This window comes from Alosa pseudoharengus, unplaced genomic scaffold (assembly GCF_046254945.1).
Source record: "Alosa pseudoharengus isolate Yale_2024_CS ecotype anadromous, Long Island Sound unplaced genomic scaffold, YU_APseudo_1.1 YU_APseudo_1.1_scf_3, whole genome shotgun sequence".
Classification (NCBI taxonomy): Eukaryota; Metazoa; Chordata; class Actinopteri; order Clupeiformes; family Clupeidae; genus Alosa; species Alosa pseudoharengus.
Window position 1 is genome coordinate 14,419,549 of NW_027468718.1, and position 16,358 is coordinate 14,435,906.

A 16,358-nucleotide genomic window follows, 5' to 3' on the forward strand; every position below is an offset into this window, starting at 1 on the left:
AGCTGAGGGAGCTGGGTTGTAGCTGAGGGAGCTGGGTTGTAGCTGAGGGTACTGTGGTGTAGTTGAGGGTACTGTGGTGTAGTTGAGGGAGCTGGGTTGTAGCTGAGGGTACTGTGGTGTAGTTGAGGGAGCTGGGTTGTAGCAGTGTACCTTCCACAGACCAGAGCTCACCATGTAGGGAATGAGAGGATCTCCTCCCTGGTTTGACAGGCTGTCTTTGTCCCTGTAATACACTCACTCACTCACTCACTCACTCACTCACTCACTCACTCACTCACTCACTCACTCACTCACTCACTCACTCACTCACTCACTCACTCACTCACTCACTCACTCACTCACTCACTCTCTCTCTCTCTCTCACACACACACTCTCTCTCTCTCTCTCTCTCTCTCTCTCTCTCTCTCTCACACACACACACTCTCTGACTAACTGACTGACTGAACTGGTCACGTCACAGACAACAAAAATGGAACAAGCAGGTTTCTGTGCTTAACTTCTTTACCTGACTTGCCTTTTGTTTTGATTCTATAAGCGTGTCTCTTGGTTCTGCATTTGTGTGTGTGTTCCCTCACCTCAGCTGTCTGCGTGAGCAGGCGAGACGTGTGTGTGTGTTGAGGGGAATCATGCTCCTGTAGGCGCTCGGCTAGTGTTGCCAGCCTGATGGATGGATGAAAGGGGAGGGGAAGAGAAGAGTAATTATAGGCTAGGGGAGAGGTGGGGTCACAGGCTGGGGTGACAAGTGTGTGCATGTTTGTGTGTGTGCGTACGCGCGTGCATATTTGTGTGTAATGTTTGCATGTTTGTGTGTGTGCGTGCGTGTGTGCTCGTGCGTGCGTGTGTATGTTGTGTAAGTAAAAGGTGGTACGGTGAGATGAGGTCAGAGACTCGTGAGAAGTGTATGTGTGCGCGTGTGTTTGTGTGTGTTTGCATGAATTAGTTTGTTTGTGTGTGTGTATGTGTGTGTTTATGAGTAAGAGGTGACACTGTGAGAAGTTGAGGAAAAGTAAGGCCAGATGTGGTGTGTGTAAGTGTGAGTAAAATGCAGCTTGCTGAGACATGAGGTCATAAGCCAGAGTTAGGAGTGGCCTGGGTGTGTAGTTTTTGGGAAAAGTATTCATCCTCAATGGTGCACTATGTCATCCATGTCCTGGTTAATCTGAACTGGATTAAGGGTGTGATGGTACACAAAAATGACAATTTGATACAGTACTGCTAGTCTAACATTGACAATATTACTGATTGCTCTTCACATATAAGCAGGAATAACATTTGAAAAGGTGTCAAATGTTTTTTCGCAATACTTATCTAAACTCACATATGGTCCACCACTATGTTTGTGTGGGAACTTGTGGGAAGACTGCATTTGGTACATTCGGTACACATCTGTATTGAACCTAACATCCTGTGCCTAAACGGTTGGGTATAAACACCTTTACACCCCTAGTCTGGTGCAATGAAATATTGTGACCAGACAGACGGCCTGTGCTGGGATGCTGTATAATATAATATAATATAATATAATGGGTCTTATTTGCTTTGAGGAAGCTCATTGAATAAAACCAAGAATTTCTCTCTGCCTTGCCAGGTGCTTCAGAACATTCTAGAGACCGAGACGGAATATTCCAAAGACCTGCAGAACCTTCTGTCCAATTACCTGCGCTCGCTCCAAAACACAGACAAGTGAGTTTCGTTGTCATGGAAACAGCAGTTTGACATTCCACCTGTGTTATGTAAAAAAAAAAAATACAAAAAAATCGAGACCAACAGATTCGACACATGGCCCCCTGTTTTATGCATCATTCCACATGATTGGGGACATCATCACATGATCTCAGTATGCTTTATCAGTATTGAGGATGCAGTATGCATCAGTATACGTTTCAATGTGTAACCGTAACGTTTACCCAGTTACCAGGTCAACAGGGATGATTATCTTTGCCAACAAACAACTTTGCAGGGGGTGTTTTTGTTTGTTTTCTTGCTTATTGCTCTCTCTAGTGTTGACATGTTTTTGTTCAGGGAAGAGTAGAGTGTTCTTTTTTATTTCTTCTGCTCTGTTTGTCTAATTGAGAACATTGACTGTCCTCACATCGTGCCCTGTTTAGCAGCCACGCTGGGGGTTTAGCAGCCACACGGTTCAAACTGTGTGTGTGTGTGGTGGGGGGGTTGATTAGACCTTTGTCTTTGTTCAGATCTGCATCCTCTCACTCTGCTCATAAACCAGACATATGAGTCAATATCTGATGGTGTGTCGGTCTGACCTTTTTCCATCTCCCACACATTTTTATTTTTCTTCCGTTTCCCCCACATTCTCGATTTTACTTTCATCCTTTTGTTTACTTGTCCGCTTCTCTCTTCTCTCTCCTCTCTTCATTCTCGCTCACTTGTGTGCTCTCTCTCTCTCTCTCTCTCTCTCTCTCTCCCTCTCCCTCTCTCCATCTCTCCATCCCTTCCTGGTCAGGCTCAGTAGCTCAGACATCAGCGTCATCCTGGGGAATCTGGAGGAGATCAGCACGTTCCAGCAGACTCTTGTCCAGTCCCTGGAGGACATCACCAGGTAGCCCCTGCCCCCCCAAACACGGACACACGTGCGCGCACACAGCCGCACACACACACACACACACACACACACACACACACACACACACACACACACAGCCGCACACACACACACACACACACACACACACACACACACACACAGACACACCCCCTAGCCCACACAGACACACCCCCTAGCCCAGAGGCCCATCCCAGAACCCATAGCTAAAGATGCTTGAAGCTTTACCCCCCATTCATTTAGCAGTGCTTTTACCTGAAATAACTTACAGTGATTTGTTTATCAGCACTTATGCATTCTGGGAATTGCAGGACTGCCTGTCTTTGTCAGTTCGGCTAAAGAACAACTCTAAGCATTCCAGACAAATTTCCATACATTATGACAAAAGGTAGACTAGGGGTCTTTAGTGTGCAAATCCATTCCCAACTTGTTTTGCTATCATCTGGCTGAACAGGGAGTGGCTGTTTTGCACTGCAGAGATTCCCCACACTTTTATCCACAGTTCCCTGAGGGTATTACAGCTCACTACTGACATCTAGTGGAGAACGTTTTTAATGAACAGGTGTCAATCCCACTTTATCTAGTTCAACACTTCACAAATTAAGCTATAGGAAAATGGAAAGCCACATCATCTATGCATTTACATAATTTCCATGACAGATTCTGTAGTGTGACTGCCTGTCTGACTGCCTCATCGATTGATTGATTGATTGATTGATTGATTGATTGATTGATTGATTGATTGGTTGGCTGTCTTCCTCTCCCGTCATCAGACACCCAGAGACGCAGCAGAGGGTGGGAGGCTTCTTCCTCAAGCTCATCCCCCAGATGAAGTCTCTGTACGTGTGCTACTGCTCCAACCACCCCTCCACCGTCAACGTTCTGATGGAGCACAGGTGCGTTGCGCTCCCGTTCCACCCCAGGGGCTGTGCAGCGAGACTGAGGGATGTGGAGACGGGTGTATGGAAATGAGGGTTGTTGTTGTTGTTGTTGTTGTTGGCAGGGTTTACTGTGTGCGTTGTTATGTTTGGTTGCCCCCGGTTGTCGCTGTGTCCTTTCTGTCTAGTAGTTCATACTTCCCTTCTTATCTTTCTTCTTAGTCTGTCTTCTCTTTTGTTTTCTTTTTTTTCTTGCCTTTTCTTCCTCATCCCCTCTTTCTTTGTCTCTCTCCTCCATTTCAGCCTCTCGTGATCTCTCCATCTGTCTATGTCTTTGCCTGGCAGTTCCCCCTCTCTCTATTGCTCTCCCTGTTTTTTCCTCTGTCTCTCTCTCCATCGTTCACCATCCCCTTCCCTCTCTCTTCTTTTCCTCCCCTCCCTCCCTCCCACTCCCTCCCTAAATTAAATATGCTTTTCATAACTTTATTATGACATTTTCAAGTGCCTGGGGGTGGTGTGATGATATTGCAGAGGATGGGCAATCTCTTTCAGTGTGATTTGGAGACATGGGAAGGGTTTGATGATGTCAATGTGGTGTATGTCTTAGTGGTGTAATTGACGTTAGTACGGTAGACAATGATCTATTAGAGATATGTTAAACTCTCACTCTGTCCCTCCTCCCCCCATCTCCCCCTCCCTCTCCCGTCTCTCTCTCTTCTCTCTCTCTATCTCTCTCTTTCTTTCTTTCTCTCTCTCTCTCTCCTGTCTCTCTCTCTCTCTCTCTCTCTCTCTCTCTCTGTTTCTCCCCCCCTCCTCTCTATGTGTCCAGTGAGGAGCTGGGGGAGTTCATGGAGAGTAAAGGGGCCAGCAGTCCCGGCATCCTCACCCTGACCACAGGCCTGAGTAAGCCCTTCATGAGGCTCGACAAGTACCCCACCCTGCTCAAGGAGCTTGAGAGGCACATGGAGGTGTGTGTGTGTGTGTGTGTGTGTGTGTGTGTGTGTGTGTGTGTGTGTGTGTGTGTGTGTGTGTGTGTGTGTGTGTGTGTGTGTGTGTGTGTGTGTGTGTGTGTGTGTGTGTGTGTGTGTGTGTGTGTGTGTGTGTGTGTGTGTGTGTGTGTGTGTGTGTGTGTGTGTGTGTGTGTGTGTGTGTGTGTGTGTGTGTGTGATGTGCGATGTGCGATGTGCTATAATTGGCTGAGAGTGGTGGAAAGGAAAGTCTGTATGTTCGCAAGAGAGAGAGTGGTAAAGGTGTCTGAGCATGTTGTGTGTGTGTGTGTGAGTAGAGTGTGTGTTTTCCTTTTTTGTTTTTCCTTTTCCTTCTAGTCTGTCTGTCCCCAGGAGTGTGGGTATGCCCCCAGGAGACTAGAGTGTGTGTAGGACGGTGTATGTGTGTGTGCTTCACTGAGAGTTCTAGAGTGCTCTTGAAAGCCTAGAGCTCCTCTCCACATAATTGGCTCATCAAGTGATGTGCTGAGATTTAACCTGCCTGTACTGCTTCTGTCTCTCTCGTTCTCTCCCTCTCTCTCTCTTTTTTTTTTCTCTCTCTCTCAGGAGGGTCATCCTGATAGGCCGGACATTCAGAAGTGCATGACTACATTCAAAAGCCTCTCGGTGAGTCGCTAGTCACTGTCTCTAAATGAGAAATATGTGTGTTGGTAAGAGCAGCCCTGTTAAACAGCAGACTGTACACATACTACACAAGTGTCTTGACAGTATAGCCTTAAACTGTGAAAAAAGTGAAAAGTGTTGCTATTCAATGTTGTTATCCTATTCTGCTTCTGTATTATCTACTTGTCAGTTTTGAACATCACTCATCATTCTGCTGTGTCATAATGGGTGTGACTTTAGTTTCCATGGAGACTGCAACTTAACGATGCGCATACACACATGCACGTCTGTGTGTCTGCGTGTGTGCGTTTCCACGGCAACAGGCGCAGTGTCAGGAGGTGCGCAAGCGCAAGGAGCTGGAGCTGCAGATCCTGACGGAGAGCATCCGGCTGTGGGAGGGCGAGGACATCCACACGCTGGGCTCCGTGCTCTACATCAGCCAGGCCATGGTGCAGAGCCACAGCTCCGAGGTGAGCAGCTCAGAGGAGCTCAGGGCCACGACCCACTACTGCGGTGAAATACACACACATATGCAGGCTGATTTAGAAGATCAATAACTCAATGCATCAAAAATGGGAAAAACAATAAATCAGAATGTTGTGTAGTCGTTTGAACAATCAATCAATAAATCAATTTGAAATAGAAAAATAGGTATTATTATTATTATTATTATTATTATTATTATTATTATTATTATCAGTATTTTCAGTAGTTCTAGACTAGCATGAATGTACTGGTAATTGTTTTGTGTTTGTAGGAGAGACATGAGCGCTACCTCCTGCTCTTCCCTCACGTGCTGCTCATCCTCTCTGCCAGCCCCAGGATGAGTGGATTCATCTTTCAGGTAAGAGAGGGAGAGAGGGAGAGAGGGAGAGTGTGTGTGTGTGTGTGAGAGAATGTGGAATGAGAGAGAGAGCGAGAGGGAGGGTGTGTGTGTGTGTGTGTAAGAGAATGTGGTGAATATGAGAAGCTACAAGAATAAGAGAATGAGAATAAGTGAGAGAGAGAAAATGAATGAGAGCATAGGGAGAGAAAGAGAGAGAACAATAGAGAGAATGATGGGCCTACAGACTGTAAAAGCCATCGACTTAAACAGGATGTGGGGGAGACCAATCAAAACACAGCACAGATGAGCGCAATGAGGTGGGGGGAGGAGGAGAGAGAGAGAGAGAGAGAGAAGAGAGAGAGAGAGAGAGAGAGAGAGAGAGAGAGAGAGGAGAGAGAGAGAGAGAGAGAGAGAGAGAGAGAGAGGAGAGAGAGAGAGAGAGAGAGAGAGAGAGAGAGAGAGAGAGAGAGAGAGAGAGAGAGAGAGAGAGAGAGAGAGAGAGAGAGAGAGAGAGAGAGAGAGAGAGAGAGAGAGAGAGAGAGAGAGAGAGAGAGAGAGAGAGAGAGAGAGAGAGAGAGAGAGAGAGAACCAGAGTATGTGTGAGCTGGAGAGTCTACTCTAGTGGACACAAAGACTGAGAGAATATGAAGAGATGATTTGGAGGAAGGAAGAAAAAGAGGATGAGATGAGGAAGAGAGTGAATAGAAAAGAACAGAGACTGGTGAAAAGGAAAAAAGATGAAGTTCAACTTCAATCAATGGCAGTGCTAGGTGTTTTCTGAGAACAGCGTCTTCAGTTGGACTTAAAAAAAAAAAAAACCCCGTCTGGCACGCATTGTACATGGTGTGAAGAAATGGATGTTTTGATTTCTGAGTTTCAATGCGTCTCTCTCAGGGGAAGCTGCCATTGACAGGCATGATGGTGACCAAACTAGACGAGTCTGAAAGCCACAAAAATGCCTTTGAGCTGTCTGGTAAGAGTCTGAATATATACACCCACCCAACACTACTGTTGCTGTTTAGTAGAAGGTTTTGCTACTGCTAGAATGTCTTGTTGAAGTTTTTTTATCTTAAAATTTTTTATTATTTTGAGAAAAAAGATTTCATATGATGTGTTTCTGATCCCTTGTGTGTGTGTGTGTGTGTGGGTGTGTGTGTGTGTGTGCGCGCTGCAGGGAGCATGTTTGAGCGGATCAGGGTGATGTGCTTCACACAGCAGGACCAGCAGGACTGGCTGGATCACCTGACGCGCCAGACCAAACACACCTCCATGACAGCGCCCAGCCTCAAGCCCCTCACCGTGCCCTGCCACACGGTCAGTGCCCCACCTCCCTGGCACTGCAACCACATTCATCCATCTGTGTCGGGAAGGATGGCAATCTAGCACTACTCAGACAGGGTCTCTAGACAGTGATGCTACCTGCATCTTTCTTTATCCACAAGTCCACTACTAAATCTCTGAATGGGAAACTCCATTTACGTACTGGTGATTTATGCAAAGGGAACCATTCCGTTGGTACTAGTAGACCCTTGCTTTACCTGGTCTCTCAGTTGCTATCCCGAAGAGCCTGACGATAGTTCTAATAATAATGCATATGATGCATAATTTCCATTTTACTGTACATGAAAATGATTACGTCCTTATATCAACCTTTTGAGCCCTCTAAAGCGTCCAACATACTCGCCACTCCTGACCGGTAGCGCAACAGTGTGACGTCACAGGTGCGCCGTAACCATTTATACTCGCGCGTGGTGGTCGCGACACTAGTTGCAATATTCTCCTGAATTGGCATTGGCTGTGATAATACTTCAGACTTCGGTTGCTGCTATTCACAACTACCATCGTTATCATCTAGTTTCCAAGGTGTGTGCAGCTAGATAGATACTTTATTCATCCCGAGGGAAATTTCAGCTAGCTGGCTGGTGCTGAGAGATGAGTTTGTGTAATTTCCTAAGGTGGAAAGAGATTTTTTTTCAGGCAGATATCCTTTGGTTGAAAATAAATATCTTTGTTACCTTTTGCTGGATTATTGCCATGTCCCTGGGTCCTAGTTCTTTCATCTTAATTCCCTGTGTTACATCTCTCTCTGGTAGGTTCATTAACTTATCCAGCAAACTATTTAAAAATCACTAACTCTCGCTGGTAACGTAGCCAGGTTAATTTCTCTCTCTTCTCAAACTGATTATTCAAACATCATGTTTATTTAAGATGTGGGCTAGGCTATATGAAATGCCTGAACGTGGTTGATGTCTGTATAGAGGCACGCATGCTCCCTGATCTTGGCTTCAAGCTCATCCTGCTTGTCGCGCGCATCTGAAAAAAAAAAAAACCTCCTGTGCACGACCTGCCTGCGCGAGGCTGAAATTTCTCGTGCGACAGAGGAAATGACGCAATTTTGACGTCACATTGTCGCGCTACCGGTCGGGAGTGGCGAGTATGTAGTACCCTTAAGTGTTCTAAATCATAATGTGTTTGACTAAAGGCCGTTTGTTTGGCTTTGATGATGAGTGCCATAATGGCGGTCTCCTCCCCTCCCCAGCTCCCATCCCACCCCCTGACTCCGTCCCGACAGTCGGAGAGCCGGGGGCTGACCGTGGGCCCTGCCTACCACACGCTGCCGCACCCCTCCTCCCACGGGGCTCCACACAGCACCATGATGTGGGGCCCTCTGGAGCCGCCCAAGACCCAGAAGCCCTGGAGCCTCAGCTGCCTCCGCCCCGCGCCCCCCCTCAGGCCCTCCGCCGCACTCTGCTACAAGGAGGTAGTGTGTGTGTGTGTGTGTGGGGGGGGGGGTGTGTGGGGGTGTGGGTGTGTGTGTGAGTGAGTGTGAGTGAGTGGGGGTGGGGGGGTGGGGGTGTGTGTGTGGGGGGGGGGGGGTGTATGGGGGTGTGTGTGTGTGTGTGAGTGAGTGTGTGTGTGTGTGGGGGGTGTGTGTGTGTGTGTGTGTGTGTGTGGCGGGGAGCATTTCTGGGTGGGAGAGATGCCCCCATCTATCGGTTTGCTTGTGTGCCGGTCTGCCCCTCTGTTGTGCTGTTTTATTATCTATTTAGCTAAATGTGACAGGGATACAGAAATATGAATTATAAAAAGATATCCGAAACGTCTTAGCACTGCCTCTGAACGTACCAGTCCATGCATAACAGCCAATTAGCTAGTCCAGAGTTTATGTGATGTAACAGATAAACATCAGCCACCATCGATAAATGTCATGTTATTTGCAGATAGGCCGATACCAGTCAACAATAGTCAATGTTAGGATGATATGCGTGATGAATAAAATATGCCAGACTTTCCTCACGGTATGTATGTGTGTGTGCAGCAGGACCTCAGCAAAAGCCCCAAGAGCATGAAGAAGCTGCTGCCCAAGCGTAAGCCTGAGAGGAAACCGTCTGATGAGGAGTTTGCCCTGCGCAAGAGTACGTTACCATCTCCGCAGCACCCTCCCCACAATGCACTGCTCAGCACAGCACTGCTCATTTCGCAGAGTAGAACACAGCAGTACAGGACACAATAGTGTAGTGCACATCAATAGTAGAACACAGCAGTACAGGACACAATAGTGTAGTGCACATCAATAGTAGAACACAGCAGTACAGGACACAATAGTGTAGTGCACGTCAATAGTAGAACACAGCAGTACAGGACACAATAGTGTAGTAGTGCACATCAATAGTAGAACACAGCAGTACAGGACACAATATTGTAGTAGTGCGCATCAATAGTAGAACACAGCAGTACAGGACACAATATTGTAGTAGTGCACATCAATAGTAGAACACAGCAGTACAGGACACAATATTGTAGTAGTGCACATAATATTAGAACTTGATAGGGCATCATGAATACATGACTTTTAACACTGATACTGTGTGACCCCCCCATGTGTAAAGCTGTGTGTTGCCTTCCACTTTCTCTTCCTCTTTATCTGCCAACCCTCTCCTCTCTCCGTCTCCTCTTCTCTCTCATTCCCTCTCTTCTCTCTCTCATTCCCTCTCTTCTCTCTCATTCCCTCTCTTCTCTCTCTCATTTCCTCTCTTCTCTCTCTCATTCCCTCTCTTCTCTCTCTCATTCCCTCTCTTCTTACTCTCCTTTCCTCTCTTCTCTCTCATTTCCTCTCTTCTCTCTCCTTTCCTCTCTTCTCTCTCATTTCCTCTCTTCTTACTCTCCTTTCCTCTCTTCTCTCTCCTTTCCTCTCTTCTCTCATTTCCTTTCCTTTCCTCTCCCTATATCACTTCTCTGTCTCTGTTCTTTCCTCTTCTCTCTCTTCCTCCCTGCTCCTCCTCTCTTCTTACCTGTCCAGGTACGGCAGCTCTGGAGGAGGATGCTCAGATCCTGAAGGTGATCGAGGCCTACTGCACGAGTGCCAAGACCAGACAGACTCTCAACTCAAGTATGTTTACATCTGTACACACACACACACACACACACACACACACACACACACACACACACCAAACACACACACAAACACACTCACACTCTCACACACTTATGGTCATGTTTCTTGTTTCTGCTTTAGCTGTGCCCAAATGTGCCATAAGCAACACACTCGTTGTGAATACACACACTGCACAGTCTTGTTAGTAAACTTGCCACCCTAAAGATGCCTGTCCCACTGTTTCAAACTGCTCACCTGTTCTGAGGCTGGCTCTGTATAGATGTTTAAAAGTGCTTTTCCTTACCTTCTTTTAACAGTATCCTCTCTTCCTCTTCTCTTCTCCTCTTTATTCTTCTTTCACTCACTTTGACATCTTATTGATATTTTTTTCATCAATGTCACTCTCTTTTGGGGTTGTTCTGATCATCACGCCTTCATCTATTATTTAATTCATCCCTCGTTTTATTATTTACACTTTCTCCATGCATCATTTCCAAATCCGCCGTCTATTTAATATTTTATTTCTTCAAACCTTTTAATTTCCATTTGGTCATTTGATCACCCCATCCCCTTTTCCTTTCCACATGGTCTGTTCGGCACCCCTCGCCATGTTCACACCCCCTCCTCCCAACATCATATGGTTTCTCCCGCCACATCAACGCTCTCCACCCCTCCCCTCCCTCCACCACCACCACCACCACCACCACCCACGTAGCATGGCAAGGGACAGACCTGATGCACAACCATGTGCTGGACCAGTCCAGTGTGGACCCTCTGGGCCACCGTAGCAGCGTGTCTCGGCCGGAGGGCAGCTCGGACCTGTCGGAGGACTCGGACTATGACAGTATATGGACGGCCCACAGTTACAGGATGGGGCCCATGACTCGTAAGAGCTGCAGCTCCTACATCTCCCACCAGAACTAAAACAAACAAACAAACAAACGAACAACCAAATGATGACCTCGCCACTCCTCGCCCCCCACACACTCCCTCCATAGTGCAGTCTCTTAGACCAGTCCTTTGAGTTGGCTTCTTATATTGTTTCATTTTATTTGCCATTTATTTATTTGCTCTATTAATCCATGTGTATTTATTCATCATTGTATTATTATTTATTTATTTATTTATTTATTTTTGTATGCAATTTAACCAGGCTACATGTTTGTCTCTGTGTTGATTTTTGATCCTGTCTCTCTCTGTATGTGTACATATTTATTTATTTGTTTATTTATTTATTGTTTATTATGTGCATGCACTTATCGGTTATGCCCTGTCGATTGACCACTCAACCGCTCCCTTTGATCTCCTATCATTCATTCATGCCGCTTTTATTTTGCACGGGAATGCCCCTCACCCACCCCCACCCCTGACCATTTATAATTCATCCTTATAAAAAAAAAAAAAAACCAGCCCATGGGCTTCTACCATCAGAGCTGCTCTACTGTTACCTGTTAACTGAAGTAAACCTGACTGAAGCGAAGGTCTTGCAGGAGATGCTCTCTCCATAGTGAGGTTTGGACTTCCTATTTCTCCAACTACAGACCCTCTCTTTTGACGTGTGTGTGTGTGTGTGTGTGTGTTATCTGTGTATATCACAATTTTGGTTCTGTCTTGAGGTTGAAGTTACCAGGTTAACATCATTTTAGGATCAAGGATTACTGGACAATTTCAACAACTAGGAACCAATTTAGTACCAACGGGTAGTGACAGAGGAAATCAGAATCAAGAGAGGTGGTATTGTTAAGAAACTTCCTCTTCTAATGACTACTATGGAAACATGGTGTTAACAGAAAATGAAATTTGGTGTTCAGTACCAGTTCAGCACAAATCAAGGTAGAAATAATGAAATGACATTTGTTCAAGGTCATTATACAATGCTGCAGGTAGTGTTGGGACAGTTGCACAAACTCTTGTCATGTATTAACGACCCCCCCCCCCCCCCTGAATTCTTAATTTTATATGTGTACTGTATTTTAAAAATTATTTTTGTACACTTACGGTATGCTTGTTTGTAAGTTTCCTTTACTCGTGTGTTTTAAGAGTTTATGACTGTGTCAAACGTTTACGCTGAAATGGTATGAAAGTTTACAAAACAAATGTGTTGATGTTGGTGGTGTTGTTCTTGATGGGTTGTTGTGATTCTGTTGTAAATCAGGTACAGTATGAGAGCTATAAATATGAAGAGATGGCAGATGTCTGAGCCTTTGGAGTGAAATCTCTCCCTCTTTTCTTCCTCTCTTTCTTTTTCTTTTTCTCTCTCCCTCTTTCCATCTTTCTCTCCTTTCTTTTTCTGTTTTTTCTCCTCTTCTCTTTCTCCCTCGATCTCTCTCTCTCTGTCTTTCTGTCCTCACTTCTCTCTCACCCCCTCTCTATATTTCTCTCCTCTCTCCATTTTCTCTCCTCTTCTCTTTCTCTCTCCCTCTCTGTTTTTCTCTCCTCTCTCTCTCTCTCTCTCTTTCCCCCACTCTGTTTCCAAGCTCCAGACATTCAATGTTTACGAAGCGTGTGAGCCCTCCTATTCTTTGTCCTTATTATTGTAAAAAGTGTTGGTTTTTTTTCTTTCTTCAAGGCAACAACATAGAAATAACTGTCTTGCCAAACATCCTGCAAGTATTAGATCAAAGAATAAGAGAATATAAAGTCTACAATACGTGTTGTGTTCTATTCTTTGTGACTCAATACTGTCGTCAAGAAAAAGAAAAAAAAAAGAGAATTGGGACTTTGGGTCTTTTCCAATGTTGTACCGTATCTATTACAATGCTGTGTACGAAGTAAAACCTTGCAAGTGATGTTTTACGGAAAACATAAAATGAAACAGTACTAAAATGGTTGTTAAAAAAAAGTCAAAAATCAAAATCCTAACTGAGGAACAGAAACAATGTATTATACGTTTTGAATAAATCTTGATTTGTTAGATTGTCTTATAGTATTTTTGTGAGTTTGTGAGCGCGAGTGAGCCTCATACATTGTTCCGCCGGTCAGTCACGCCATTCTCGGTGGTTCGCCAACACCGGTGTTTTCCTTATTGTTGGGTGGAGAAACATTGAAGTTTATTCACCAGTGCCAATCACCTTGAGCCTGTACTCCCTTAACAGCTTTTGTTAAAGCTCTATTGTCTGTCCTCTCCCTTTGTTCCTTCTCTTGGATGGTGCTACTCTGCATGACTGACTAACCCAGTCCCCATCACTCACAACAACCCCACTTGAGTTTTGTCTTTTCTCCTCCTGACACCTCACTGGATCAGAATGATGAAAGCCTATCAATCTGTCAATCAATCAACCTGTCTCTTCAGCCAGTCAGGCATCTGTGATCAGTGTTCGCTGGGTGTCTGACTGCAAACTGCGGGCGCTTTTTTTCTTCTTCTTTTTTTCTCGAAACAGGCACGAGGCGTGACACGGGGCCGTCCGCACTGTTTCCAGAGAGGATCATCATCGAGGAGACCAAGAGCAACGGTCAGACCGTCTCCGAGGAGAAGTAAGAACTCTGATCAGACTTTGCAGAGTAGTTAGGACACTGTTTGTTTAGTCTCACCTGAAGGGACACTTATGCAGTTGGGTTGTATTACACTTTAGCTGATTATCCCTTTATTCAGGCACGCACACAGCATATCCCAGGTGTACACATGCACATCCCAGGTGTACACATGCACATGTTCATTTCATTTCACTCAGTCATGCTCTTCCAGGTTGAGGACGAAAGCTTGGGGGTGATCTTTTTTGTTTTAACTTCACTTGCTCTTTTATTTTCTTCAAGGAGCCTGGTGGACGTAGTGTACGCCTTAAGAGATGAGGTGCGGGAGCTGAAACAGGTAATGGATGATGGAGTGTGCTGTTGAGAGCTGGCAGAAATGTTCTCCTTATCTAGGCTCTCATAGCTAGAAAGGGAGCACAAAGTGTCTGGTCAGACGTCACATATTTGTGACCGTACTTAACAGGTTAATTAGTTAAGTAAGTTCTAGTAGAACAATGTTCCCTCTGGAAGACCCAGAATTCCAAGCTGGTTCCTCTGGAAGTCCAAGAGGTTCCAGAACTATGTTCTCTCAGACCATCCAGAGTGTCTCACTAAACCAGTAGTAGAGTCAGCGACTGTGTACTACTTGGCAGTCTAATAAGGTAGCACGTGGTAGTACTGTTCAGATCTATAGGGGGAGAAATCAGCACAATTCTATAGGTGAGGTTAAGTCAGTACTAGGAGCAGCCTGGTAGTTCAAAAGTTTTTTCTACATGTTTGCTGTCTAGCTTTATTGCACATTATTGTTGTGATGACCTCTAATGGCCTGTTGTCTTCTCTCTGAAGGACAATAAAAAGATGAAACGATCTCTGGAGGAGGAGCAGAGAGCACGAAAAGATCTAGAGAAGATTGTAAGGAAAGTCTTAAAGAACCTGAATGACCCATCCTGGGATGAGACCAACTTATGAGTTTTCGTGTGTGTGTGTGTGTGTGTGTGTGACATTTTTGGTACATTTGATCTGCTTGTATGTGTCTTTCCCTGTTGAAGGGATGTGTGTCTGCAAGCATATGGTAACACAAACATACAGGTGAGCATGTAAAGTGTGTGTGTGTGTGTGTGTGTGTGTGTAACTGTACATGCCTGCAAACTCAAGTATGTTTGTGTGTGCGTGTGCTATGTGGTTAAGGCGAGTGAGAATTCTAAACTTGCCGTCCTGCTGATGTACTGACCAAGGGTACCGTCCACAGTGATGCCAGCGGTCTATTGCCCCACCCCCTGTGCCTCTCATTCCAGCCTCACTGACCAATCAATGCAGGGGAAAGGACACAACCATGCATCACTATGGGGACTTGCAACCGCATTCTGTTTTCAGGAATAAACATCATTCAATCAGGCTGGATTACCTGACTTAAGTAATTATGCCAAGTTATGGACCTCAGTTTGATTCCAAACAGGATTTTTATGCAAAACTTTCAGGATGGGTCTTAACCACTCTAGGGCGTGAACCGTAGACAAGTGTGTGTTTGTGTGTGTGTGTGTGTTTGTGGTCGAGAGAGATGCGGAGAAGAGGTACTAAATTTATATAACTGACTTTTTAAAAAATAATGTAAATATATATATAATGCAAACACATGCCGTCCTCAGCATGTTCTCCTTCCATTTCCACTCTTTCAAATTAAACTTTCAGTGGCTTTAAACTTGTTTCGCCTTCTCCCCTGTGACTCCCCTCCCCTTGTACTCAAAAAGGTACAATCTTATGTTTTATGTGACCCCTGAGGTACAATGTGCAGGAAAAGCTCAATGCCTTGAATGCACAACATGTTTTTTAATTGTAGTTTTTTTTTCTTCATTTTATTTGTGAAACTTGCAGCTGACAAAGCCAAGAGGTGTGATCCTGAGTCTTAGAACATTCAGTCAAAAAGCTTATTTATTTTTCAGTCTCGCACTATGTTTCTGAAAACACCAACCTCTGTACATACAAAACTGTAAATAAAGACCTCTACTCTTTTTTTTAAACCATTCCAAGATGGGTTCTATTAAAACTTCAAACTGAACACTTTGTTCCTCATATGTTTTTCCTCCCTCTATAGTCATTCTGTTGTAGTCCCATTTTACTTCAAGACTCGCAAACAAATAAACCGGTCACTATTACTCAGACTCTGGGGACCTGGCAATACCCCTGCACACTGTGGAACACTCTCGGTCACCGTGACATTTGGAACGAGACAATAAGACACGCACTGCAGATATTTCCATGACAACTGCGTTTGGATGCCCTGGTACCTGTGAGCAAGTGAGCACCAATACGCCCTGACAGATTGTGACTCTGCTCCTGTTGCCCCCTTATTAACATTAATTACCACCGCTTCATCAGATAATCCAAAGGAGCTGCTTGTAAGCACAAATCTATGTAATTATGACCTGATCTTTTGTCCCCAAAGGCAAATGACTTGCAGGCATTTACAATTGTTGTTACATTAACATTTCATGTCAAGTCGATTAGAAACGCTTGATCCTATGACACGGCAGTCAGATAATAAATTAAGTCACACAGAAACAATTTAGAACAATTTTAAACAATTTCTGTCTTCATTTTTCTGTCTGTTTTAACTGGCTAGATATTGCCTATTCTGTACACATACTGGTGCCA

At 44.9% G+C, this 16,358-nt stretch overlaps 1 protein-coding gene across 4 annotated transcripts in view; it reads left to right on the top strand.

The window, feature by feature from the left end:
* Positions 1-15,762, top strand: part of arhgef7a (Rho guanine nucleotide exchange factor (GEF) 7a) — a 30,252-nt gene extending 14,490 nt beyond the window's left edge. Inside the window, exons 7-23 of one of the 4 annotated variants that reach the window (XM_076263254.1) lie at positions 1,590-1,684; positions 2,466-2,561; positions 3,338-3,460; positions 4,272-4,410; positions 4,996-5,055; positions 5,376-5,522; positions 5,810-5,896; positions 6,773-6,851; positions 7,053-7,192; positions 8,418-8,639; positions 9,201-9,294; positions 10,179-10,268; positions 10,972-11,142; positions 12,140-12,142; positions 13,637-13,730; positions 14,010-14,064; positions 14,553-15,762. In XM_076263254.1, coding sequence (XP_076119369.1) covers positions 1,590-1,684; positions 2,466-2,561; positions 3,338-3,460; positions 4,272-4,410; positions 4,996-5,055; positions 5,376-5,522; positions 5,810-5,896; positions 6,773-6,851; positions 7,053-7,192; positions 8,418-8,639; positions 9,201-9,294; positions 10,179-10,268; positions 10,972-11,142; positions 12,140-12,142; positions 13,637-13,730; positions 14,010-14,064; positions 14,553-14,675 — 1,818 coding nt within the window. In that variant the 3' untranslated portion in view covers positions 14,676-15,762. The other 3 variants (XM_076263251.1, XM_076263252.1, XM_076263253.1) reach the window with 3 other exon arrangements.
* The last annotated feature ends 596 nt before the right edge of the window (positions 15,763-16,358 follow it).